The sequence below is a fragment of the Myotis nattereri genome (assembly GCF_964212035.1).
Source record: "Myotis nattereri genome assembly, chromosome: 15".
Lineage (NCBI taxonomy): Eukaryota > Metazoa > Chordata > Mammalia > Chiroptera > Vespertilionidae > Myotis > Myotis nattereri.
Window position 1 is genome coordinate 50,286,528 of NC_138090.1, and position 25,751 is coordinate 50,312,278.

Below are 25,751 nucleotides of genomic sequence, written 5' to 3' on the forward strand. Positions count from 1 at the left end.
TCCCCCCGCTCCTGGCGCAGGTCCGCTCCTCCCCGGCACCCCCCCTCTTCCCCTGAACCTGCGGCTGGAAAGCCGAAATCGCGCGCTGCTGGGAGGAAGGAGGGAGAGGTCCCCGGACCGAAGCGTCAGGGACCCAGTGCGCGTCCAGAGGAGGCAGAGATCGGGCGCCAGGACCTTCTGCTCCCCCAGGATCCAGGGGTGCCAGCCCACAGCCCCTCTTCTCTCAAACAGAGGAGCCGGGGAGCCCAGCCACCTCCTCTCCCAGGACCCAGGGTCCGGAGCTCCCGCCCGCCTCCATTCTGATCTAGGCATCCACGCCTCCCGCCCCTCCGACCCCGTCCCCGCCGCCGCGGCCCCCTCCCCCGCAAGGACCCGGGACCTCAGTCTGAGGAGCCCCGCGGGCCGCGGTGGGAGGGGAGGCGGGGCCTGGGCGCCAGCGGTGGAGTCTCAGCCCGCGTGGAGGTGCCGAGCAGGCACCTGGGTTCGAATCCTGCCTGGGTCGGCTCCCGCCTTTGTCATCTCGCGCTTTGCTCTGAGCCCCAATCTCCTCATCAAAAAAAAATACGGATAGCCTGGCCGGTGTTGCTCAGTGGTTGAGCGTCGACCCATGAACCAGGAGGTCCTGGTTCGATGCCCGGTCAGGGCACGTGTCCATGTTGTAGCTCGATCCCCGGTGGGGGGCGTGCAGGAGGCAGCGCAGCGGATCAACGATTCTCTCTCATCATTGATGTGTCTATCTCTCCCTCTCCCTTCCTCTCTGAAATCAATAAAAATATATTTAAAATTAAAAAAAAGAAAATATGGACAATAAACCTGTTTCCAAAGGGATCCAGAGGTTTTAGAGGGAAAGTCAGTATTGGAAAAGGATGGACACACAGTAGGTGCTTAATGAATATTTATTTCTTTTTTAATCCTCACCCGAGGATATTTCTTTCTATTGATTTTTAGAGAGAGTGGAAGGGAGGAAGGGAAGGGGGGGGGGAGAGAAAAAAACAACATTGATGTGAGAGAGACACATCGATTGGTTGCCTCCCAAACATGCCCCGACTGGGTGGGGGATCAAACCTGCAACCTAGGTAGGAGCCCTTGACTGGAATCGAACCTATGACCTTTCTGTGTGCAGACTGACACTCTAACCATTGAACACACCAGCCAGGGGAATGACTATTTCTTAAAATAAGCAGGAAATAGTCACTGATGTATTAATAGCAGTTAATGGTAATAATCCCCACTGACTCTGATCTGGGCCCTGGGCTAAGTGCTATGAAAATGTTTTCTCATTTAATGTGCAGTTTTGTGTTTTTGTTTAAATATATTTTTATTGATTTTTTACAGAGAGGAAGGGAGAGGGAGAGAGAGTTAGAAACATCGATGAGAGAGAAACATTGATCAGCTGCCTCCTGCACACCCCCTACTGGCCTACTGGCGATGTGCCCGCAACCAAGGTACATGCCCTTGACCAGAATCGAACATGGGACCCTTCAGTCCTCAGGCCAATGCTCTATCCACTGAGCCAAATCAGTTAGGGCTTAATGTGCAGTTTTTTAAAAAAATATGTTCTTACCGATTTGAAGAAGAGAGAGATACATGGATCGGCTGCCTCCTGCACAGCCCCCACCGGGCATGTGCCCTGACCGGGAATTGAACCGTCAACCTCTGGGTGCACAGGAGGACGCTCAACCAACTGAGCCGCAGTGGCCAGGACAACTGTGCAGTTCTGTTATTCCCATTTCACAGAGGAGACAACTGAGGCTCCCAGAGGTTAAACCCCTTGGAGAAGTCCAGAGCTACAGGGTCACCAATGTGGGCACGCAGGTCTAGGCTCCCCAAAGCCCAATCGCCCAGCCTGACCCTCGCACCCAGCACAGAGGGAGCTCAGGCAGCCCCGTTCCACAGGGAGAGACTCGCGGAAGGAAGTGTGCCATGCGCAGCGCTCAGAGATGTGTGCACAGATGGGCTTGCCAGCTTCCCCGGGCGCGTTCCAGACACTCAGGTTCTGAGGCGGCCCAGGCATTGGGAGGCGGCTGTAGGGCTCTGGTCAGTGTGTGTGACTTTGGGTGCCAAGCACCAGAGTTCAAATCCCAGCTCTGCTCTGTGTGATCTTGAGTGAATTATATTCTCGAGGCCTCCGTTTCCCCTTTTGTATGTGAGAAAACATTCTTCTTTTTTCTTTTTTTTATTTGAATTTTTAGAGAGAGGAAGGGAGAGGGACATAGAGAAACATCAATGTGAGAGAGAAACATTGGTCAGTTGCTTCCCATACCCACCCCAGCTGGGGATCGAACCTGCAACCCGGGCATGTGCCCTGACCAGGAATCTAATCGGCATCCTTTCGGTGCACACGATGACACTCAACCGACTGAGCAACTGGCCAGGTGAATGAGGAAAAATTAAAAAACCCAGATTCTATGTCATGAAGTTATTTTGAGGATTACATTAAATTTATGCAAGGTGAAAAATGGTTAGTATCTATATATTTAAAAGGCTAACATGCAAAGTGTCCCCTTGGGAATTCAATCAGGAGACCGGGAGTTGGATTGCTCGCTATGATGTGAGCTGACCACCAGGGGGTGGCACAGAAGATGGTGCTGAGGGAGCGAGGGAAGGAGGAGGCAGGGAGGCGGGGAACCTGATTAGCCCTGATCGCCAGCCAGGCCTAGGGACTTTACCGGTGCATGAATTTTGTGCACCGGGCCTCTAGTTATTGTAATAATTAGTAATTACATGCATTTGCTTATGTATTCTCTTTAAAATATATATTTACTGATTTTTAGAGAGAGGAAGAGAGAAACTTCAATCGGAGGCCTCCTGCACAACCCCTACCGGAGATCCAGCCCACAACCCTGGCATATGCCCTGACAGAGAATTGAACCAGCAACCTTTGGTTGATGGGAATGATGCCCAACCCACTGAGCCACCCCAGCCAGGGCTGTGGATATACTCTGTGACTGCATTTTACAAGTGAGAAAATTAAGGCTCAGAGCAGGGAAGCGCCCTGCCCAAGGTCACACAGCTGGGAAGTGTCAGAGTTGAGATCCAAAGCCACGCAGCTCTGAACCTAGAGCCCACCTTTCCGTCACTACCTTGCTTGCATCCAAGAAGTTTGAGGGCCTTGCCTGTCGCCACCAGGAGTGTAGAATAGCGTAGAGCACTGACCGGGGAGCCAAGAGACAGACAGATTCTCTGCAACCACTCAATTCCATCCATGCAGCCATTTGATGGACACTCACTGAGCACCTTCTGTGTGCCAAGCACTGTTCTAGGCACCAGGGACGCGGCTGGGAACAAAGAAGACAAAAACCCCAGCTTTGGGACAGGGAACAGGATGGGAAGCCCCGGGTGCTGTGAGTGTGTTGACATTTGCACTGAGCTCAGAAGGGTGAGTAGGCATAAAACAGGTGAAGATGTGGCAGGTGGGGTGGGGACAGCTACCGGGAGAAGGAACAGCCTGTGCAAGGCCTGGGGCAGGAGGGAGTTTGGCTCAGGGAAGGGACTGCTGAGCACATAAGCTTCATGGGGGCAGCACTTTGATCTGTTTACTGCTGTGTCCCCACTGCCTGACACAGTGCCTGGCACACAGTAGGCACTCAAAAAATATTGGTTAGTTGAATGAATAAATGAATGAACAAGTAGATAGATAAATAGAGGGATTGGTGGATGGATGAGTGGATGATGGATGGATAGAAGGATGGATGGATAGATGGGTAGATGGATGGACAGATGGATGGATGAGTGGATGATGAATGGATGGGTGGATGAGTGGATGGATGAGTGGATGATGGATGGATAGAAGGGTGGGTGGATGGGTGTGTGGATGGATGGATAGAAGGATGATGTAAGGATAAATGGATGGATGAGTGGATGATGGATGGATGAGTGGATGATGGATGGATAGAAGGGTGGGTGGATGGGTGGGTGGATGGATAGAAGGATGATATAAGGATAAATGGATGGATGAGTGGATGATGGATGGATGAGTGGATGATGGTTGGATAGAAGGGTGGATGGATGGGTAGGTGGATGGATAGCAGGATGATGTAAGGATAAATGGATGGATGCATGGATGGATGCATGAATGCATGAGTGAATGAATGAGCTTGCACAAATACCTACAGATTCACACACAAATGTGACTCGAAATAAATGCAGCCTCACACCCACAGACGCGTTCTTGTGTGTAAACACAGATGCACCTCTTCTCCGGGTGCCCCATGGAGAGAACAAGCACTGGTGAGAGGCAAACCCTCTGACCAGGCTGCAGCCAGCCCCTCCCCCCCTGCGGTGCTGAGATAATTTCCGGAAGAGGAGGAAATGCTGATTCAGGGATTCGTGTCCCAGGCTGCGTGCCAGGCCTGGGAGTGGGAATGATCCGGCCTGGGAGAGGGGGGTGCGTGACAGAGGGAGGCAGGTGGGGCTAAGGCAGAGCAATGGACATGGAGAAACAGAGTCGGAGAAATGGAGCAACGGAGACAAACACACACTGAGAGACAGGCAGACAGACATGCGGAAAGGTATGGGGACAGACACAGAAAGATATAGGCTAGAGATACATGAAACAGAAACTCAAATTCAGACACAGAGCGAGATAAGGCAGGGTTCCAAGGACAGACAGGTAGAGAGAGAGGAAGAAACATAACGACAGAGAAATGGAGACACACAGAGGGAAACAGAGAGATGCAGACTTTAGAAGGAGAGAGAGAGAGAGAGAGAAGGGAGAGAGAGAGAGAGAGAGAGAGAGAGAGAGAGAGAGAGAAGAGAGAGGACCCTTCCATGGAGGAAAGAGAGAGCGCGTCAGAAGACGAGGCGCAGAGAGGGGAAGACATTTGCCTGAGGTTGCACAGCCTGGACCGGGCTCAGTGCCGGCCTGTTTGACTCCAGAGTCCAGGTTCTCGCCTCGCCCCTGTGTAGCCTCAGGAGGACCAAAGGGGACGGGAAGATGGGGCTGGGGCTCTGAGTGTGGGTCACGGCGACAGAGGCTCGTGTATTCACTCAACACACGCATTCTGCGCTTCCCAGAGGGGTGATGCCGGAGGAGGGCCGGAGGAGGGCCGGAGGGGAGTTAGGAGCTGCTGTCCCGGCGGGGGAGACAGACACAGGGTCAAATCCCTGAAAAGACAGACGGAGAGGACAGTGTTCAGAGTCCGGGGAAGGAGCAGAGGAGGCGAGCCGAGTCAGAGGCGGCTCCCAGCGGGAGGGAGCATTTGCACTTCTAGGAAAGGATCAGGGCATTTTTCGGCTCCGGGAAAAGGGGGGTGGAGAGGGGCATTCCAGCAGGCACAGCATGTGGGGTGCGGAGGCAGGAGTGGCCCGGGAGGGATTTGCTAAATGAGAGAATTAATCAAAGGTGACTGGACAATGTTTGAAGGGGTGAGAGGGGAGAGGAGCGCGGGACCAGATCATGTAAATCTCAGACGCCTGGATGAGGGATGGGAATGTGGTCCAGGGATGCTGGGGAGCCACCGGGCGGCTGCACGCAGGGGAGGGACAGGTCAGCTCTGGGCACAGAAAGAACCCGCTGGAGCAGAGGTTCTCAACTTGTGGGTCGCGACCCCTTTGGCGGTCGAACGACCCTTTCACAGGGGTCGCCTAAGACCATCCTGCATATCAGATATTTACATGACGATTCATAACAGTAGCAACATTACAGTTATGAAGTAGCAACGAAAATGATGTTATGGTTGGGTCACAGCAGGAGGAACTGTATTTAAAGGGCCAGAAGGTTGAGAACCGCTGCACTGGAACCCTGTGGGGAAAGGAGTGGGGACGGGAGCACAGAAGGAGGCTGGGGAGCGGGTGTAGGCGGAGAGGATGGAGCTGAGGGGGTGTCCTGGCCCCAGGAATGAGGAGGAGAGGATGCAGGGTCAGGGGGGCAGAAGGGGTAGCGCCTGGGGACTCGTGGGCTCTGCGCCAGGTGTGTCTGGGATGAAGGATGTTCCCTTCCTATAGGGATGGGCTTGGGAACAGAAATGGAGGCCAGCCTGATGGGAGACCCAGACATGAGGAGGTGGAAGGGAGTCAGGGCCACAGAGGAACTGAGTCTGGAAATGAGTCTAATGAAGTCTGGACTGTCTTCATTGCCAATGACAGAAACACAAATGACCTGAGCATAAGGGGGAATTGATTGTGTGGGAGAGGGTTTCAGGCACGGCTGCATCCAGGTACCCCAGTCATCATCAGGAATCTGACTGTTGGCAGATGCAAAGACAGGGGTGCCTAATGGGCACCTATGCGGTTAGACCCTTTCCCTGCTTCACTTGAGGTCCAGGAGCCCCCAGACCCTTCTCCTCCAGATCCAGGACTCCAGGCCCCCGGCTCCTCCTCCCTCAGACCCAGGAGTCCAGGCCCCCAGCCCCTCCTCCCTCAGATCCAGGGGTCCAGGCCCCCGGCTCCTCCTCCCTCAGACCCAGGAGTCCAGGCCCCCAGCCCCTCCTCCCTCAGATCCAGGAGTCCAGGCCCCCAGGCCCTCCTCCCTCAGACCCAGGAGTCCAGGCCCCCAGCCCCTCCTCCCTCAGACCCAGGGGTCCAGGCCCCCAGCCCCTCCTCGCTCAGACCCAGGGGTCCAGGCCCCCAGCCCCTCCTCCCTCAGACTCAGGGGTCCAGGCCCCCAGCCCCTCCTCCCTCAGACCCAGGGGTCCAGGCCCCCAGCCCCTCCTCCCTCAGACCCAGGGGTCCAGGCCCCCAGCCCCTCCTCCCTCAGACCCAGGGGTCCAGGCCCCCAGCCCCTCCTCCCTCAGACCCAGGAGTCCAGGCCCCGCCCCTCCTCACGCAGACCCAGGAGTCTGAGTCCCCAGCCCCACCCCCGCCTTCTGTAGGTACCATGACAACCAAGCCCCCTGCTCACCTTTCCCTCCCCCATCTAGAACCCAGTTTCCGTTTGAATCTTGACCGGGTCTAACCAGTTCCTGCTTGAGACAGGGATGAACGGAGGGCAAGTGGGAACAGAAGGGGGATGACAGAGGGGAGAGGAGCCGAGAGGTGGGGCAGAGGCAGCCCTGAGAGGGGAGGGGTGGGGAGAGATGGGGAGAGGGGCCAGGCGCCAGGGAGCGGGAGAGGGGGTCAGAGAAAAGCAGGCGACTATGAATAGAGGCGGGGACGGGGGTCGGGGGAGATGTTGGGGAAATTGTTAAAGGAAGAGGCTGGGGAGATAGAACCAGGAAGCGGGAGAGAAATGGGGAGGAAGGGGGCAGAGAAACCCAGGGGGAGCCTAGAGGAGAGGCGGAGGGAGAGATTAGGAGATGCCAGGGAAACAAAACAGGGAGAGAGGGAGAGAGGGAGCGGAGCAGAGAGATGGGGAGAGAGGGAGGGAGGCAGAGGGAGGGAGAGGGGGGAGCGAAGGGACTCCAGGAGGCAGGGAGAGAGAGGGGAGGAAGCGGGAAAGTGGGAGAGGAGGTCCTGGGGCCCGCAGGGGCTCCCCGCGGTCCGCGGAACCAGGATCCCCATGTGGGCCCAGCCTGCCCGTGCTTCTCTGTGTGCTCCCCCGGGGGTCAAAAAGGAAGAGGAGGCAGTCAGGACGAGAAGGAGCTGGGGTGGGTGGCCCAGTCAGAGCTCCTCTTCCCACCCTCCTGAGACACCCCCCACCCGCCTTCCCAGGATGCAGCAGGAGGTGGAGCCCCTGAGCTCCTCCGCCCTGGGCACCCCCAGCCTGCACAGGGAAGCAGGTACACCAAGCCGCGTCTGTCTGTGTGTGTGTGGGGGGGGGGGGGGCGGGGGGGGTAGCGTGGGAATTTTCTTCATGTATTGAGTCCTAGACTTGGCCTGTAGCCTCCAGGGAGTCACTGGCCTTCCAAGGAGAGAGCCACCCAGACTCTTAGGTCGACCAGTACCCTTTGAACCTCACACTACACTTCCCACAAGCCTCTGCAGTTCCCTGGCCAATGTGCTGGACACAGAACTACATTTCCCATGAGCCTCTGGGGCCCCAACTACTCCTCTGAGGCCATTATCTCAGAAGCCCTGCCTGATCCCTTACACTCTTCTTTTTATTTTATTTATTTATTTATTTATTTTTTATTTTTTTTTTAAAGATTTTTTTTTAATATATTTTATTGATTTTTTACAGAGAGGAAGGGAGAGAGAGATAGAGAGTTAGAAACATCGATGAGAGAGAAACATCGATCAGCTGCCTCCTGCACATCTCCTAATGGGGATGTGCCCGCAACCCAGGTACATGCCCTTGACTGGAATCGAACCTAGGACCCTTCAGTCCGCAGGCCGACGCCCTATCCACCGAGCCAAACCGGTTTCGGCTCTTCTTTTTAAATTAATTAATTAATTAATCTTAATTGATTTCAGAGAGGAAGGGAGAAGGAGAGAGATAGAAACATCAATGATGAGAGTCATTTATCGGCTGCCTCTTGCATGCCCCCTACTGGGGATTGAGCCCCTATCCCAGGCATGTGCCCTCACGGGGAATCCAAGGTGGCCTCCTGGTTCATAGGTCAGTGTTCAACCACTGAGCCACACCGGCGGGGGCCTCACACTCTTCTTGTCTCCCACACTGAGCTCAGCATCTCCCCCAAAAGTCACTCCTCCTCCCTGCTTCCCATCTTCTAATGACCCCATCGCCAACTGATCACTGGGCTAGATCCCAGGTGCTGCCCCCATCCCCTCCCACAGCCATCAGTCCCCAGCCCCATCTTCCCATCCCACTCTCTCTGCCCCACCCCTGCCTCAGCATCCCCAACAGCCCCAGCTCAGCTCTTGTCCTTTCCGATGGGCCTTTTCTCAGCCTAACTGCCTGGTCTCCAGTTTCTCCCCTCCAGCCATTGCCCACCTGGCTCCAGAGGGCTCTTCCCGACACCAGCGCGGATTCTGTCTCTCCCCTGCTCACAGCGCTCCCTCTTTCCTCATCACGCCAGGGACAGCGCCCCAGACCCTCAGCCTAGTGGTCCAGACCCCTGGGGCCCGACACCAGCCGGTAACATCAGGTTCAGGTTCCAGGGCTCCCTACTTGCGCACTCATTCGTTCTCCCATTCAACATGCATTGAATAATGTATCTGGGTAAAAGTGCATTTGCCTAGCAGGTAATAGAAAATGAGACTTAGTATCAAGAATAAGAAAGTCATTGTCTCACCCAAAATGAAGCCCACAGGTGGGGCGGGGTTTGGTTGAGTCAGGAGCTCAATGATACCGTTGAGAGCTGTTTCCATGTCCATGCTCTTTGGTCTGGGACATAGTCGCTTTGCACGCCAGCTAACCTCATGGTCACAGGATGACTGCCCCAGTTCCAGGCATCGCGTCCAGAGGGCTTCCTCTTCAGATCTCAGATTTCTGAAAACGATTTCATATTTCACTGATCAGCACCTGCTCACTCTTATCTCAATTGCTGGCAGAAGGAATGAAATTATCACAATTTTTTTTAGTCAGTGGTCCTCAGCTCCAGCTACCCACCAGGTGGAAGAGTTTTTTAAAACCTATACCCGATTGCACTTCAGATCCAATTTAACTTGAATCTCTAGGATTGGGGCCTTAGCATCTATCTAGTTTTGTTTTGTTTTTTAAATATATTTTATTGATTTTTTACAGAGAGGAAGGGAGAGAGACAGAGAGCTAGAAACATCGATGAGAGAGAAACATCGATCAGCTGCCTCCTGCACATCTCCCACTGGGGATGTGCCCGCAACCCAGGTACATGCCCCTGACCGGAATCGAACCTGGGACCCTTCAGTCCGCAGGCCGACGCTCTATCCACTGAGCCAAACCGGTTTCGGCAGCATCTATCTAGTTTTTAAATGTTTACCAGGTAAGGATGAGGAACAGTGGGGTCGGAAGGCATGGGTTTAAATGTGATGGGATATCCCCGAGGGGGATCAGTGAGCCTCCCTTGAGTTGCTTGGGCGAGGAATGGACCCTCCCCCTCAAAAGAGGGGAGAGGATAGGAATGGCTGACGAGGTCTCCTTTCTGGGTGTCTGTTATTATAAGCATCTACTCGGTGCCAGGTGCTATACTCGGCATAGCAAATGCCCTGCTTGCAAATCAGACTCGTAGCTGTCCTCTGCTCTTGTGTCTTTGAAGGATTCTATTTTTGGAGACCCCGCCTTCCGTCCTCTCTAACCTGGACTGAGGCCCTTACCTGATCAGTATAATCTGTCTAGCTCCAGAGCAGCTGAGTGGAATTGAGTTGACCAGTTGGCTGGTTTTGACTATCAACACGTGTTCATGTTTAGTTTTGCTGTTCTCTTTGTGGTATTTTGGAACCAGTAATGTTTTCAGCTCACCCGGCTGCAGACTTTGGCCTAGGGCAGTGGTCGGCAAACTCATTAGTCAACAGAACCAAATATCAACAGTACTTCAGAATAGACTCGCCCAGGCCGAAAACCAACTTCTGCGCATGGGCCGCAAAGTTTCAATCGCACTGTACATGCACGCCCACACGTGGTATTTTGTGGAAGAGCCACACTCAAGGGGCCAAAGAGCCACATGTGGCTCTCGAGCCGCAGTTTGCCGACCACGGGCCTAGGGCATCAGAATGCCCTGGGGGGTCCCCAGCATTTTGCTTGTAGAGTCTAATGAATGAAATGACGCAGCCTGTTCTTAGGCAGGGAGGGCAGACAGGACACACAGCATCTCACAAATAATTAATAACCCACCATGGCCGTAAGTGCTCCTGAGTCTTGGGGCTGAAGAGAATTCTGGGAAGTTCCTGCAGATGGCCATATTCTCTTTTGCATAAAGACCAAGGCCCCAAGGCGGGAGGAGACTGGGAGTTCCAGTCCCGGAAGTGCTTCTGGAATGAGGATGGCCTGCCTGGTCGGGCTGAAGACACCAGCAGGGTCAGATGAGGTGTGGTCTTGTGAGCCACAGGGAGAACTTTGGACTTAATTTACCGAGGGTAATGGGGATCTGCCAATTGAGAAGTCTGGGGAGGGAGTGGGCAGGATGATCCGCTCAGCACTTTCAAATGCTAGTCTGCTGGGGTGACGAGAGGTGGATTAGGAGGCTGTTGTCTAGACAAGAGTGGGGTGGGAGGCAGGAGCCTGTGGGGCTGGGAGCACGGACTGCGGATCCAGACACCTAGACTTTTATCCTGATTCTATCGCTGTGGGCTCTGTGAGCTTGGGCAAGCCCCTTAACCTCTCTGTGCTTCCATTTCATCATCTGCTCAACTACACCCTCTCAGAAAGCTGTCGTGCGGATGCAGTGGAAGTGGATGGAGAAGGAGGTTCTTGTGTTGAAGGGATGGGGCGGGGAGAATGATCAGAGAGGTCAACAGGAGCGACCACATACAGGGCAGGTGCTTCTCAAAGGGGATCTTGTTAAAATGCCAGTTCTGATCCAGTTGGTCTGGGGTGGACCCTGAAGGCAAAAGGAAGCTGCTGAGAGTTGTAAGCACGGGACGCTGAGACGTGAAAATCAACTCCGCTGCCCTGTGGGAACATGTGGGAGGTGGGGGGACGGGGAGCAGAGCCCTGAAGTCCCAGAGCACCAGGAGCACAGTGCTGACAGCTCAGTGCTGGAGGCGGCCTGTGCCGGCTCACCGGAGCCCATTGCTGAGTTTTGCAAACTGGTTGTTAAAACCATGGGTAGCATGAAATTGGCCATGGTGGGAGTATTGACACCAGGAAAACTGGCAAATGTTGTGATGTGTGTGTGTGTGTGTGTGTGTGTGTGTGTGAGAGAGAGAGAGAGAGAGAGAGAGAGAGAGAGAGAGAGAGAGACCATTGAATGTATTGACTTGTTATGACGGAGGCCATAACACATGCAACATCTGAGTAAGGGGGTGCCAGAGAAGACTTTCTATAGGAGCTGAGCTGCCTTAGGGGACTTTGGAAGGGTCCAGGGAAGCCGGCTCTGCTCTGGGCCTGATGCTGGCAGGCAGTGGAGGCCAGTCCTGAGGCAGGAGGAATGGATGGAGCTGACACTATGAGGGGAAAAGCAGCCGCATCTGAGCCACGCGGGGGTTGTTTGGGCAGCGCTCACATTTTGTTGTGTTGAGATGTGATCCTGGAGTGGTCTTCATTTTATCTGGGTCCGTCAGGGTCACGGAGTGGCTGATGGTGGTGTTCTGTGAAACTATGTCAACGAGAGAGCAGCGAGGCCTGACGGGATGCCAGGCCACCTCCTGGCTGTCCGGAGAGGCATTCCCCTTGGTTCAGCTGCTGTAACAAAGAGACCCCACACACAGTGACATTAAGAAGACAGTTTAGCCCTAACCGGTTTGGCTCAGTGGATAGAGCGTCAGCCTGCAGACTCAAGGGTCCCAGGTTCAATTTCGGTCAGGGGCATATACCGTGGTTGCGGGCAGTAGAGGGCGTGCAGGAGGCAGCTGATCGATGTTTCTCTCTCATGGATGTTTCTGACTCTCTATCCCTCTCCCTTCCTCTCTGTAAAAAATCAATAAAATATATTTTTTAAAAAAGAAGACAGTTTAGAGCCCAGCTGACATGGCTCAGTGGTTGAGCACTGACCTATGAACCAGGAAGTCATGGTTTGATTCCCGATCAGGGCACATGCCCAGCTTGCAGGCTCAACCTCCAGGAGGGGGTGTGCAGGAGGCAGCCAATTGATGTCTCTCTCTCAGCGATGTTTCTATCTCTGTCCCTCATCTCTCTAAAAAATCAATAAAAATAACGTATTTCAAAGTGAAAGCTATTGTGGATTTCATGGGTGGTGGGAAGGGGAAAAAAAGACAGTTTATTTCTCTCTTGTGTAATGGGAAGGAGGTGTTCCAGATCGGTGGGACATCTCACCCCTAAGATGACTCAGGGACCCAGGTTCCCTCTGTATTGTGGCTCCCCCATCTTTAGTTTGGCTGAAGCTGGCTTCTGGCCACATCCACATCCTGAACAATCTTCTTTTAAACAAACGACTCCAAAGATGCACCCTCACTCCCTCTAACACTGTGGGTGAGATCGTGGTCACATGGCGACACCTAGGTGCCAGGGAGCCTGGTAACTGTCGTCTCTAGCTGGGCGACCGCGTGCAGGTAGAGCTTTAGGACTGTAGAGGAAGAGGAAAATGGGAGGCAGCTAGCAGCTGGCCATAAAGGACCAGTGAGCCGCCTGCGGGGTTGTCTAGAAGGGCCCAGTCAAGTTCCAACCAGGAGGCTTAATCGTATGTGAGGAGCGCTCAGGGCAGCTGGGTTCTCTGTCTCCAGGAGCCCTCCTTGCGGACCTCGAGACCTCAGAAGAGACCCAGGCTTGGAGCCTGTGCAGGCCCAACAAGTCCTCGTGAGTAGCCCCTGGCCCCGTGGTTTCTGACCTCAGGTCCCTGGAGTGCAGTGACAGCGACCCCTGGCCTTGGAGCTCCTCGCTGCCCACTGGCTCTCTCCCCAGGAAGCAGTACCTGCGCCAGGTGGTAGCAGAGTATGAAACGCTGGACCGAGAGCTGCCGTGCATCCGGAAGTTCCTCACGCCACCCGCTGCCCAGCCCCTCTGCCTGTGCCTGGAGATCTCGGTGAGTGGCCCCTCGCCCTTGGGGCCCTGGGTGGGGTGGTGGGAAAGGCACAGGCGCTGAGCCAGGCTCTGGGCTTACCAGCTGTGGGCTTGGCACCAGCACAGGTTGCTGAAAAGTGATTGTGAATTTGTTCAAGAGTCAATTGGCAGATGTATCACTGCTGATCCCAGAGGGGCAGAGAGTGGGGAGACTGAGGACAAAGGGAGTCTGCTAACCCATCTACTCTGAAATTCTGTAAAGTTTACAGATATAGCAAACACCTAAGAAAAAGCTCGTGTTTTTAATAGATTCCGCGAACTGGTAATTCAGTGTACAAATCCTTTGGCAGCCCCTGACCTCAGTCAGAGGAGATAACTGTTAGGGTCTCACTCGGGCAGAAGTCAAGCGAGAAGACTGGGCATGAATGGACATTTACTGTGCGCCAGGCACCGCTCAGAGGCCCTCCCTCAGCGATCTGGGTGACTTCACCCCAATACAAGGACTGCTGTCCTCACTTTAGGAACAAATCTCCATCCCATTGTTTCTCTTCTTTATGGCTTTGAACGTGGGACCCCTTTCCTTCCCACTGCCCCCCAAGACTTGCCTTCCTGGAGGAGACCAATTTCATGACTTTTAGTTCCTCTACAATTTTATATGCCATGACAATGGCATTACCTTCGACATGGTACTCTCATGCTGAAAACGTGATAATGATTAATGTGTGTTTCTGAACATTAAATAGACTCACAGGAAGTTAAAACTCCCTATGACCCTTAGTTTTTGACAACTGAACATCTAATCCAGCGGTCGCCAACCTTTTGGACCTCACGGACCACCAGTGGCCCGTGGACCACCATTGGTGACCGCTGATCTAATCTATATATATAAAAGCCTAAGCAACCGAATGACTGGTCAACTGGTCGCTATGACATGCACTGACCACCAGGGGGCAGACGCTCAGTGCAGGAGTTGCCCCCTGGTAGTGGTCAGTGCACTCCCTCAGTGGGAGCACCGCTCAGCTGACCCATGGGCGCCAGACACAGCCAGGCTCATGGCTGGCAAGCCTAACTGTGGTGGCAGGAGCCTCTCCTGCCTCCTAGGCAGCGCTACTGAGTGGAGCACAGGGCTGGGATGAGCCTGAGCAGGTGGTGCCCCACTGGGCTGGAGCTCCTCCCCAGTGGGTCTCCTGCCACTTCACACATTACTACAGGGATCGGGCCAAAACCGGCCGAGGAGTCCTGGATTGCGACAGGCCGCAGGCCAGGCTGAGCACGAATCCGTGCACAGGGCCTCTAGTATATGAATATAAGAGGGAAAGTGTGTGACTTAAATCTTTGAGAAAATCTTCAAGAGTTGCTGAAAGCTTGCCGTTCAGTGCAGGGTGCTGGAAAGGTTTTCAGTAGATTGGCAAAGTGGGCCCCAATGGTAACTTCGGACAAATCAGTTGGGGAGAATTGATATTTTGGAGAATGACCTTGAATGACAGTAGATGCGTTTCTCCCTGGGAGATGCCTGTCCTCCCTGCTCTGACGAGGGGAACGGGGCCCTCTGCTCAGGTGTGATCCTTGCCCCTCGAATGCCACCTGGGACTCCGGCAAGTTCTGCAAGTGGGGTTCGGGGTGGGGACTTCTGAACCCGGAATGAGCCCGGCGTCGCCGGCTGAGGCTCGCTCTCCGACTCCCCCAGCCTGAGCAGGACCTTACCCACCTAGAGGTGCTGGAGGCGCTGGAGGCCGAACTACCCGGGGCCATGGAGAGCGGTAGCGTGAGCAGCATCCGCTTTGAGAACATGAACGTCATCTGTGGGACCGCGGGGCGCAGGAACCGGTGAGTCCGCGGTGGGGGGTGGGGGGGATGGGGCCTGGAGAGATCGGTCAGGGTCGGGTGGTGAGGCGGCAGGCGGGGCCTAGAGGGACCCGGAGGAGCAGACCCCGGGGGACTTGAGGAGAGGGGCGGGGCCCACTTAGAGGGGGTGGGCGGGGCTTAAGGGGCTGAGGGCGGGGCCTGGGCATATCTAGAGAAGAACACTATGGGCGAGATGATGAAGAGGCCGAGTGGGAACAGGGAAGGGAGCCCAAAGTGATGAGCGAGGTGAAGGGGCAGGGCCAGGTGAGGTGAGAGAGAAGGCGGGAGCTGGAGTGAAGGGACTTTGAATCGCTCAGGTGATGACCAGGACAGGCCAGCCGGAGGCGGGGGGCGGGGCCTGGACTGTGCTCAGTGCGGGGGCGGGGCCTGGACTGAGCGTATTGCAGGGGCGGGGCCTTGACTGAGCGTATTGCAGGGGCGGGGCCTAGACTGAGCGCAGTGAAGGGGCGGGGCCCAGGGTGATTGGCGTGTAGCCGGGGGCGGGCCCAGGGTGGACAGAGAGGGAAGCACCGGCCTGAGAGCCACACGGGAAGGCTGGGCTTGGACGGAGAAGGGGGCGGGGCCTAGAGCTGCGGGGTGAAGGTCTGGCCCGGGAGCGGCGGTTTGAAAGCGAGTAAGCCTCGACAGACCGCGCAGAGAGGACGAAACCAGGCTGAGAGAGGACTGGGCCTAGAATGACCCAGTGCGGGTCGAAGGGCAGGGCTGGGGAGGGGTTTCGGGACGGAGGGACGGGTTGAGGAACCGGAATGGGTACACGAACAGGGACCTGGCAGGAGCATTGCGACAATCAAAGGCGGGGCTGGGAGCACCGGCGATCACCCAGCCGTCTCCACCCCTGCCCTTCTCCTCCCGGCCCGGCCCCTCTCAGGTGGCTCATCACCGTCTCGGACTTCCAGACCCGCTCGCGCCTGCTGCGCACGGGGCTCCGCCTCCGCGGGTCGGCGCGCCCGCTCCAGCGCCACGACGAACTGCTGCTGAGCGATTACCGCCTGCACCTCCGCCGCTCCCTGGTCCGACGGCGCATGCTCGAGGCTCTGGGGGTGGAGCCGACCGAGGAAGACTGACAAGTGTGGGGGGGCGGGGCGGACTCTGGCTGCGCTTGCGCACCGCCTGGCCGGTTCAGGCTATTCACCCGGAACCCCCTCCCCTCTCCGGAAAGGGGGCGTGGCCTCCCCAGGAAGGAGGCGGGGCCGGCTCGAGGGGGTGGATACTGTGAGTTTAATTATAAAGAATGACCTGGTACAAAAGCCATTTCTCTCTGCAAAATCTTGGTGGGTAGTCAGGGGAGATGATGGGGGGAAGGGTCGAACCCCATAATAGAATCCCGCCTTCCCAGTCCTCCCCCGGCCCCTGCAAATGGACGCCTGGGTCCCAGTGCCTCGAGGGATGAACTGAGGCCCGGGTCCAGAACCCAGGCTCGGCGACCAGCAGACGTCCGGACCCGCCCCCCTCTTCTTCCTCTTCCCACCCCCCTTGGAAGACAGTTCTCCGGGCTTTTATTTCAGGTTTTTTTTTTCTGGATTTTTTGTGTGTGTTCTAGGGATTTTTTTTTTGTATTTTCTTTTGTTATTGTAACTTTTTGCTTTGTCTCTCCTCTCTGCCCCGCGCTGCAGCCCCATCCAGTCCCTTCCCCCTCCCACCCCTACCTCTCCTCCCCCCCTCCCCACCCCCTACACCCTCCCCAACCCCGCGGCACCCATCCAGAATGAACAAGCCCTTGATAGACGGGCGCCGCGCAGGCCCCCTGCGGACGGGGGGCAAACGACAAGGGGGAGGGGGCGGGGAGGGGCCCAGCGCGACCTCCACCCCCTCCTTGACACCCCTCCCCCCTCCCAGGACCCTCCCACAAGGTTCCCCGCAGATCCCTGACGTGGTAAGGGGGAGAGGGCTGCAAGCACCCTCCCCCCCCATGGACGGAGCCCCCCCCTCGGGGGTGGGGGCAGCAGAGGGGGAATGGGCTTGGGGGAAGGAGGGGGAGCTCCCTTCTTTGGCAGCTGAACATGGGGGACCTGAGGGCGATGCCCTCCCCCCTTTACCCACAGTAGGGGAGGGGGCTTCCCAGGGGAAGGGGTGGTTTGAAATTCCCAAGCCCTAGGGATGGGGGGGGGGAGCGTGCAGGAAGGAACAGCCATGCTGGGGGGGAGGGGGGGGGGTAACGGGACGGTCTTCGTGCAAAATGGAAAGACAGATGGCCCGGAAGGACTGGGAAGAGCGAGAGGAGGGAGCCTGTGCCGGAGGGCAGAGCCTGGAGCCGGGAGAGGGCGCGCGGTGAGCAGGAAGTGAGTGTGCACAGGGGCTCCTCCTGCCAGAGAGAGAGAAGCGCTGAAGACGGAAGAGAACAGGCAGAGTGACAGCGGCGTGGAGCTGTCACAGGACAGAAAACAGCTGCCAGGAACGGACGCGATCAGACAGGCCGGGAGTGCGGAGGGGGCCCCCCGGAGTGCGGAGGGGGCCCGTGTGCAAAAGGCAATGTTCCCCAAGGGAGATGGAGAAAGTCGCCCAGGAGCGGGCAAGAACAAGTCGAAACTCAGGAAGGCGTGTGCAGCAAGGCCAGTGCGCGGGGACATCCTTAAAGAACAGAAGAGGGCTTCCGCAGCGCAGCGGAAATGCGGGAGAACGCGTGTGCGAGAATGCGTGTGCGAGGATGCGTGTGCGAGGGGGTCCACAAAAGAGCCGATGGGGATGGACAGAGATTTGGAAGAGGAAGGGGCAAGGGAGCGGGAGCCTGGCGGGGAGGAGCGGGATGAGCATGGAGAGAGAAAGAGCTCCTGGGAAGCCAGTGTGCAAGCCACGCGCTAGAAGTGACAGTGCGAGGGGGGGCGGGGCAAGCGGGGGGGGTGTCACGTGACAGGCGGCGGCGGGCAGGGGAAGAAAGTGGGGTTCAAGAATAAGGGGGCAAAGTGCTTAAAGAAAACCCGAGGCGAGCGTGTCGGGAGAGGTGCGCGCGGGGGACGGCGAGTGTGCAAGGGTTCAGCAGAGGACGGTATTCCAGAGAATCCGCGTGTGCACGGAGCCTGTGACGGGGGAGGGGGAGGGTGTCCCAAGTGTGTCTGCAGCAAGGGCCCGGAGGTTGTCGGGAGGGAGGGGGAGGGGGCGGACGCCGAGGGGAGAGCGTGCAAGCGGGAGCTGGGGAGAGCAGGGGGCGTGGCGCCTGGGGGGAGAAATGCGACGGGTGCGAGGGAAGCAGAGATGAGGCCTCGCAGGACAGAAGCCAAGGCGGAGTGTGCAACACAGCGAGGGGGCAACTTTGTGCAAAATTGTAGCCCGGGGAGGGGGGAGAGGCAAGCAGGCGTGCAAAGGAGCGTGCAAGAGGCTGGGGGGGCCGCTGTGTGTGCTAGGGAGAGGGGAGGCAGGGAGAACGGAGGGGCCTGGAGAAAGGGGGGAAAGGGTTGTTAGAGGGGTGGCAGGTGGTGGAATCTGAGGGCACCCCCTTCCCCTGCGGCCTGGGGAACGAACCCCCGACCCAGCCAGGCTCGGGGCTGGCCCTCTATGGCTCTGTCAGTCCCCCCTCCCCAGAATCGACCCTTCCCTCCTCCTCCTCCTCCTCCTCCATCCCCCCCTCTGATTTCTTCCACGCCCACCCCGGCGGCTCCCAGCTGCACACACAATCTCCATTAGCTGCCCCCTCCTGTGAGGTGCAAATGTCTGGCTGGAATCAGGCCACCCCGGTGACCTCCAGCCTCGGGAGATGACGGCAGGGCACAGGTGTAGCGTGGTCCCCGGCCCAGGGAGAGAATAAGGGTCAAGGGTCAGAGGTCCAGAGGCCGGCGAGCCCCAGGGTTCTGTGGACGGGCTGGTCCGTCCAAGCCAGCCATCACCTCTCCAGGAAAAATTTGAGAGCCCGGTCGATATTCATGCGGTGGCCCACCCGGGTCACGCCCAGGTCCACGTAGTCCTCCTTGGTCAGGGCGGGCAGGTGCGAGCCATCGATCTCGTGGTCCAGGAAGCGGGCTCGGTGCTCGGCCAAGCCCAGCCACTCCAGCCAATCAGCCACGTCGAACTTGGTCCAGAACCCCAGAGGCTTGGCGCCGAAAGGCTTGTCCGGGGGCAGCGAAAGCAGGCGGGTCGGTGAGAGGGAGCGGGAGGCCCCGGACAAGGCTCCCCCGAGGCCCCCGGACATCCCCGGGTGCGGCGGCACAAAGACCGGGGCGAAGGGGTCGGCCGAGCCCCCGGCCCCTCCAGTGGGAGAGCTGCGGACGTCAAAGAGGCCCGGGTAGAGGGGTCCAGAAGGCAGGATGGGCAGGGAGGAGGGCCGGGGCGCAGGGCTGACCTTGTGCTCCGAAGTGGGCAGCAGCGAGGGGCTGGGGGCCCGGCGGAGCAGAGGCGGCCGCATCTCGAATTCCACACCCTGGAGGTGGCGGCTGGACGTGGAGGAGGAGGCCGAGGGTGAGGTGGCCCCGGGGGCCGCAGCCGCGGAGGGGACCCCGGTCCCCGTGGGGAGTGGCGGCAGGGGTGTTTTGGGCCAGTTCTGAAACAGGCTGCTCACGGGTTTGGAGAGGAGCGAGGACTGGGAGTCTTCGGAGAGTCTGGAATATGACAGGGGTGGGTGGAGGGCAGGGGGTGGGGGTGGGGTGGGGGGCAAGGGCAGGTGAGAAAGAGGAAGAGGTCAAGAGGTAAGGAGAGAGGAAGAAAGACATAGGGGCGGGGTAAAGAGATGGAGAAGAGAGGTGGGAAGAGATAGAAGGAGGGAGGGGAGATGGATGTCAGGACAGAAATGAAGGGAGAGAAAAATGAGAGGACAGGGAGAGGGTGACAGTCAAGAGAGATGAAAGAAAAAGAGACATTAAGTGATAATAATAATCATCGCCACCACTTACTGATGCTCAGGTGTGCCAGGCATTGTTCTAAGTGCTTTACATATCGCATCTCAATTTAATCCCCACGACAGCCCTGATGCGGGTTACTATTATTGTCAGCAGCACAGAGAGGTTAAGTAACTTGCCTAAGGACACACAGCCAGGAAGTGGCAGAGCCCGGTTAGATGGCACCGAAGTCTGAGCTCTTAACCACTATTCTATACTGCCTTTTAGGGTTATGGCCAGTCACAGCAGAGTGGAAGACAGGGAGACGGTGGGAGAGGAACAAAGAGAGGGTGAGCGTTCAGGGGAGAGAGAGATGGAAGGGGACAGGGAACAGAGAGAGAGAGAGAGATGAGGAGAGGGAGATGAAAGAGAGAAGAAACAAGGGGAGAAAAAGGTTCCCCTCATCCCTTTAACTCCTTCCAGAACAGTCCAGCCTCAAGGTCTTTGAACTGGCTGTTCCCTCTGCCGAGCTTGCTGTTCCCCCAAGTAGCTCTGGGGTTTGCTCCCCCCTCCCTCCTCCAGTCTCTACTCCTCTTGCTCTTGAGGGACCTTCTCTAACCATCCCCGTATTGCATTTTTCCCCCCCTCCCTGGGATGATTCCAATTATTTTGCGGTCTGGCCTCTACCTCTGTCTTTGGGCAACACTTTGCCTGTCCTGTCCACTAGAGGGCACCCTCTCCCCCATAAGGGGGCCCAGCACCCAGTAGGTGGTAAATAATTGGTTCCGCTGTCACCTACACTAAGCATTCTTTTCTGGACCCAGAATCCTTTAGAATACTCAATGGCCCGATAAAGCCACGTTCAAAGGACATCAGACCTTCAAACGATTAGCGTGAGCTCCACAGATGGACAGGGAATTAAAAAACAAAACAAAACACAGCCCTGACTGGTTTGGCTCAGTGGATAGAGCGTCGGCCTGCGGACTGAAGGGTCCTGGGTTCGATCCTGGTCAAGGGCATGTGCCTTGGTTGCGGGCACATCCCCAGTAGGGGGCGTGCAGGAGGCAGCTGATGGAGGTTTCTTTCTCATCGATGTTTCTAACTCTCTATCCCTCTCCCTTCCTCTCTGTAAAAAAAAATCGATAAAATATATATTTTTTCAAAAAACCCAAAAACTTCTCTTCATTCTCTGGGTGTCTGAATCAGGAATGCGACTCCACTTTCCCTAAGACTTGAACGAACTTGAACTTTGTGGCCATCCTGGCTGGCTAGCTGTTTTGGAAACCGTAGGCACCATGGGTATTTCCCCATCTATACTTGCTGGGTTTCTGTAAGAGGCCCCTCCCCTCCTCCATCTCATGTTACAACAAAGGCCTCTAAAGGCCTTTCGGGGGGAGGGCGGAGGGGGGGGGCGAGGGTGCTATGCTGTCCCCGTCCACAGAGGGGTGACTCCTTTGCCTACGGTCACCCAGTTAGAAAAGTGCAGGGCTGGCTCCAGGACCACACACGGAACCACTGTGGCCTCAAGCATCTTGTCTTGAGCCCCGAGGGCTCCAGGGACTTGCAGACTTTCGGGGATCTTCCGCACTGACAACCCGCCAAGGACACATGGCATCTGCAAGTTGTGCTCCCATCTCCCTTGTTACTAACTCTTTGGGTTCGTGAATCAGCCTGGGGGTTGTCATGGTGATGGGAGGAGACCACAGGAGCTACTACAGAGATACAGGGGAGTTTAAAGCACCGGTGACAGCATGCTTCTTTCAGGGCAAACCCCACCGAGCCAGCCAGCCCGCCGGCTTCTGATTTCCTTCTACCACCACCGGGGATCTTAAAGGAACACAGCTGCGGGGAAGGTGGACTCGGGTACCCCCACAGCGTGGGCCCCCTCTGGCTTCCTCGCCCACCACCAGCCCCTGCTCACCTCTGCCGCTGCAGGGACGAGGTCCTCTCGGGGACGTAGCTGGCTCCCCCGTGGTGGCTGTCGCTCCCGCTGCCTCCCCGCGCCCAGGGCAGAGCGCCACCAGCTGCCGAGGAGCCCCCAAACTGCTGGAGCTTGGAGCTGAGTTCACTGATGATGCTGGCTTTCACGGTGGCCAAGGCGGAGGCCTGAGGCGGGGCCAGGGGCCCGGGCAGCGGCGGCGGCGGGGGCCCCGGGCCCTCCTCCCAGGGCAGCAGCTTCCGCGGCAGGGACGATGCAGATGACAAGGGCACCGGCGCGCCTTCTGGCTCCACGGCCCCCGGACCCCCAGTCACGCCTGCCGTCGAGGCTCCCGAACAAGCGCTCAAGGCCAGCAGCCCATCGGTTCCGGCCCCCGTCACGGAGACGGTGGGGCTCGTGGGCGTGACGGGGTCGCGGAGTCCCCCGCCGTGGCCGGGGCGCAGGCCTCCACTGGCCCCCAGAGCCCGGCCGCGGAGCTTCGAGGGAGTCATGAGCTGCGGGGGGTACGGCGGGCCGGGGGCGCCGCTCCCCCCGAAGGCCTGGCCGTCCAGGTAGGCCACGTAGGTGTCCAGCAGCTCCGGCCCACTGGCCGCCCCGGCCCCACCGCCACCCCCGCCCCCTGCGCTGCCGCCGCCGCCGCCGCCGCCCTCGGCCGACAGGCTGCTCAGCGTGGACGCGCTGCTGATGGTCTCCAGCGGGTGGTCGCTGCTGCTCCGGCTGTCCACCTCCTCGATCCCGGAGTCCGTGCCGGGCGGAGGGTCCGGCCCGGGCTGGGGCGCGGGGGCGGCCGGGGCGGCGGGGGCCGGCGGGCCGGGCGCAGGGGCGTCCCCCGGAGCCGCGGGAGCGCCCTGGGTCAGCGTGGCCACCTCGCTGTCGTAGGAGGTCAGGCTGGAGGCGGTGGAGTCCAGGGCGGGCGGGGCGGCAGCGACGGCGGGGGGCGCGGGCGGCAGCGGGGTGGTCGGGGTCGGGGGGTCGGGCAGGGGGTGCGGAGGCCCCGGCGTGAGGGGCGACTCGGGCTTCTCGAAGCTGTTGGAGAACTCCAGGGGCGGGGGCAGCGGCTCCACGAAGAGGAACTCGCCGTCCTCCACGTCCACGGAGGGGGCGGGCGGCGGCAGGACCAGCAGGGGGAGCCCGTTCTCCTCGCTGCCCCGCGGGGAGGTGGGCGAGGCGGGCACCGAGCGGCGCGGGCTGGGCGGCGCGACCCCCGGGCCGTCCTCCGCGGGGGGACCCCTGCCCCCCGCCCCCCCGGCCCGCGGCTGGCAGTTCTCCAGGAACCGCACGTGTAAGGGCAGCCGCTCGGGCTCCTCGGGGGCTCCGGCCCGCCAGGCCTTGCTCACGCCGGGGAGCGGGGCGGGGGGCTCCGGGCCCAGCTGCAGGAGGAGGGGCCCGACCCCGGGCGCCGTGGGCGGCAGGCGGTGCAGCAGGGAGCGCCGCGCGGCGGGCGGGCTGGCCGCCAGGGGCTTCTCCGGGCCGCCCAGCCCCGCCCGGTACCCCAGCTCCCGGCGGGCGGGGTCCGGAGGGGAGGCCCCCCAGAGGCGCAGCACGGGCTCGTGGTGCGCGTGGGGCGCGTGGTGGTGCGGGGTGGGCGGCGGGACCTCGTAGCGGGGCGACGGGGGCCGGGGAGGCGGCTGGGGGGCGCCCCCGCCCTCCGAGGACTCCTTCAGCGCCCTCTCGCGGGCCGCCAGCGCCAGCCCGAGCGGGGAGGCGGGGTCCAGGGCCTTGCCGGTCAGCGGGTGGACCAGGGGCCGCGGCGGCAGGAAGCTGGTGAAGGCGCTGCTGCCCCCGCTGCTCCCGTAGGCGCGGCTGGCGGCGCCGTAGCCCCCGTAGCCGGCGCCCCCGGCCTCCAGGCGCAGGTAGGGCTCGGCGGAGAACATGCCCTCGTCGATGGACTTGGAGTGGCGCAGCCGCGGGCCCGGGGGCGCGCCCGAGCCCAGCGCGCCGTCGCCGCCCTCCTCGTCGCCCGCGTCGGTGGAGAGGAAGAGCGTGGAGCGCCGGCGGGCCTCGCTCTGCCAGCCGCCCTCCCGGCGCGCCGCCCCGACCAGGGCCGCCCCGAACTGGCTGGTGAAGTCGAGGGTGGCCGGGCCGCTGGGCGAGGCGGGGGCGGGCGCGGGCGACGGGGAGGGCGGCGCGGGCGACGGGGACGCCGGCGCGGGGCTGGGCGCGGAGGGGGAGCCGCCGGCGGCGGCGGGCGGCGGCGGGGGCTCGGCCTCGGTGCTGCTGCCCTGGCTGCTGCGGCCGCTGCTGCTGGTGGACGGGGCCTTGATGATGATGGTGGGGATGGGGATGGAGTTCTTCTCCGACGGCGCGGCCGCGGCGGGCGGCGGCTGCGGGGACGCGGGCGACGTGGGCGAGGGCGCGGGCGGGAGGCCGCCCTTCTGCGGCTCGCCCTCCACTTTGGTCTGCTTGACCAGCGGGCCCTTGCGCCCCCGGCCCGAGCGGGCGGGCACGTACATGGCCGCGCTGGCCGCGCGCGGCGGCAGCTGGAAGTAGCGCAGCGCGGGCGCCTGGGAGGGGCCGCCGCCCGCGCCGCCGCCGCCGCCGTGATGCGACGGGGACGGGGCGCCCGGGGTCGGGCTGGGCCCGCCGCCCCGCCAGCCGCGCAGGCTCGGCTGCGGCCCCAGGGCCAGTCGGGGCGGGGGGTCGTCCGGGGAGCCGCCCGTCTCCATCTCGGGAGGGTGAGGCGGGTGCGCGTGGTGGTGGTGGGGCTGGGGCGGCGGCGCGTGGTGGTGGTGGTGGTGGGGCGGGTGGTGGTGCGCGGGGGGCAGCGGCCCGCTGTGGTACAGGCTCTTCTCGCGGCCGCCCAGGCGGGTGTCGGGAGGGGCGGGCCCGTCGAAGGAGGAGGGGGAGGAGGCGGGGAGGGGCCCGCCGGAGCCGGGGTTGAAGTGCCCGCCCCGGGGGGAGGGCGTGAGGCGGCCGGAGATGGAGGGGGCTGGGGGCGTGCTGTAGGGGGGCTCGGGCGGGGACGTGGTGGGAGGCGGGGGGATGTCCTCCGAACCAGGCACGGACAGGCTGCGGCTGAACTTCATGCTCGGGGGCGCTAGGTAAGGCCTGTCGTCTTCGGCGGCCCCTGGGAAGACACAGAGGAGGCAGGAATGGGGCGGGTGGGGGCTCCCTGTTGCCCCATTCCGCGGAGCCACATCATCGGGAAAGTGATAATAGTAACGATGCTGTTGTTGTTGTTGTTGATGATGATGATGACGATAATGGCGCCCATGCATGTAAGACCTTCCCACGGATTAGTCCAGAGCTGCCCCAGCCACGGTACATCCGAACCAGCTGGACACAGTAACACAGCTTGTGCGCGGCCCAACCGCAAACAGCGAAGGGAGCCAAGGGGGCTGGGGTGAGACCCAGCTGAACTTCCACCCCGGGCCAGAAGGGGGCGCCGTCCCTAATTCACACAAACGCACAGTTACAGGCTGGTGGCGGTGGCTTGGGGTGAGCAAAAGTGGCTTGAGCCAGGGAGAGATACCATGTGCATTAGGTATAGATTTCTTTTCATGCAAAGGCAGACAAGAGATGCAATTGGCACATCAAACCTGGGATTTCACAGACAGAACTGCTCACGATGAAGCTGTTTAAGAGGGAGCTGATGTGGACCCTCAGAGGGAAGGCGGGGGTGGGTGGGTGAGTGGGTGAGAAGAGATCAACCAAAGACCTTGTATGCATATATGCATAACCCATGGACACAGACAAGAGGGTGGTGAAGGCCTGGGGTCGGGGTGGGGGGCGGAAGGGGGGCTGGCAGGGGTCAATGGGGGAAAAAGGGGGACATATGTAATACTTTCAACAATAAAGATTTAATTTTAAAAAATACAAAGATGAAAAA

At 59.3% G+C, this 25,751-nt stretch overlaps 2 protein-coding genes and 1 long non-coding RNA gene across 3 annotated transcripts in view; 1 reads left to right on the forward strand and 2 right to left on the reverse strand.

The window, feature by feature from the left end:
* Nucleotides 1-2,133: 2,133 nt before the first annotated feature.
* Nucleotides 2,134-9,252, reverse strand: LOC308530234. Its single transcript, XR_013996833.1, has 3 exons — nucleotides 9,075-9,252; nucleotides 3,084-3,278; nucleotides 2,134-2,169 (listed from the first exon to the last, which is right to left on the reverse strand). It is a non-coding gene; the product is annotated as an uncharacterized lncRNA (long non-coding RNA).
* Nucleotides 7,235-18,753, forward strand: LOC308530231 (uncharacterized protein C19orf81). The gene is made up of 5 exons (XM_081106758.1): nucleotides 7,235-7,658; nucleotides 13,099-13,171; nucleotides 13,277-13,397; nucleotides 15,063-15,202; nucleotides 16,110-18,753. Exons 1-5 carry the CDS (start codon nucleotides 7,439-7,441, stop codon nucleotides 16,303-16,305), a joined length of 750 nt encoding a protein of 249 aa, XP_080962884.1. The 5' UTR covers nucleotides 7,235-7,438; the 3' UTR covers nucleotides 16,306-18,753.
* Nucleotides 18,754-18,831: 78 nt separating this feature from the next.
* SHANK1 (SH3 and multiple ankyrin repeat domains 1) overlaps nucleotides 18,832-25,751 on the reverse strand; it is a 52,204-nt gene continuing 45,284 nt past the window's right edge. Inside the window, exons 23-24 of the mRNA XM_081106761.1 lie at nucleotides 21,905-24,989; nucleotides 18,832-19,767 (exon numbers count right to left, since the gene is read on the reverse strand). Coding sequence (XP_080962887.1) covers nucleotides 19,056-19,767; nucleotides 21,905-24,989 — 3,797 coding nt within the window. The 3' untranslated portion in view covers nucleotides 18,832-19,055. The remainder of the gene's footprint in view (nucleotides 19,768-21,904; nucleotides 24,990-25,751) is intronic.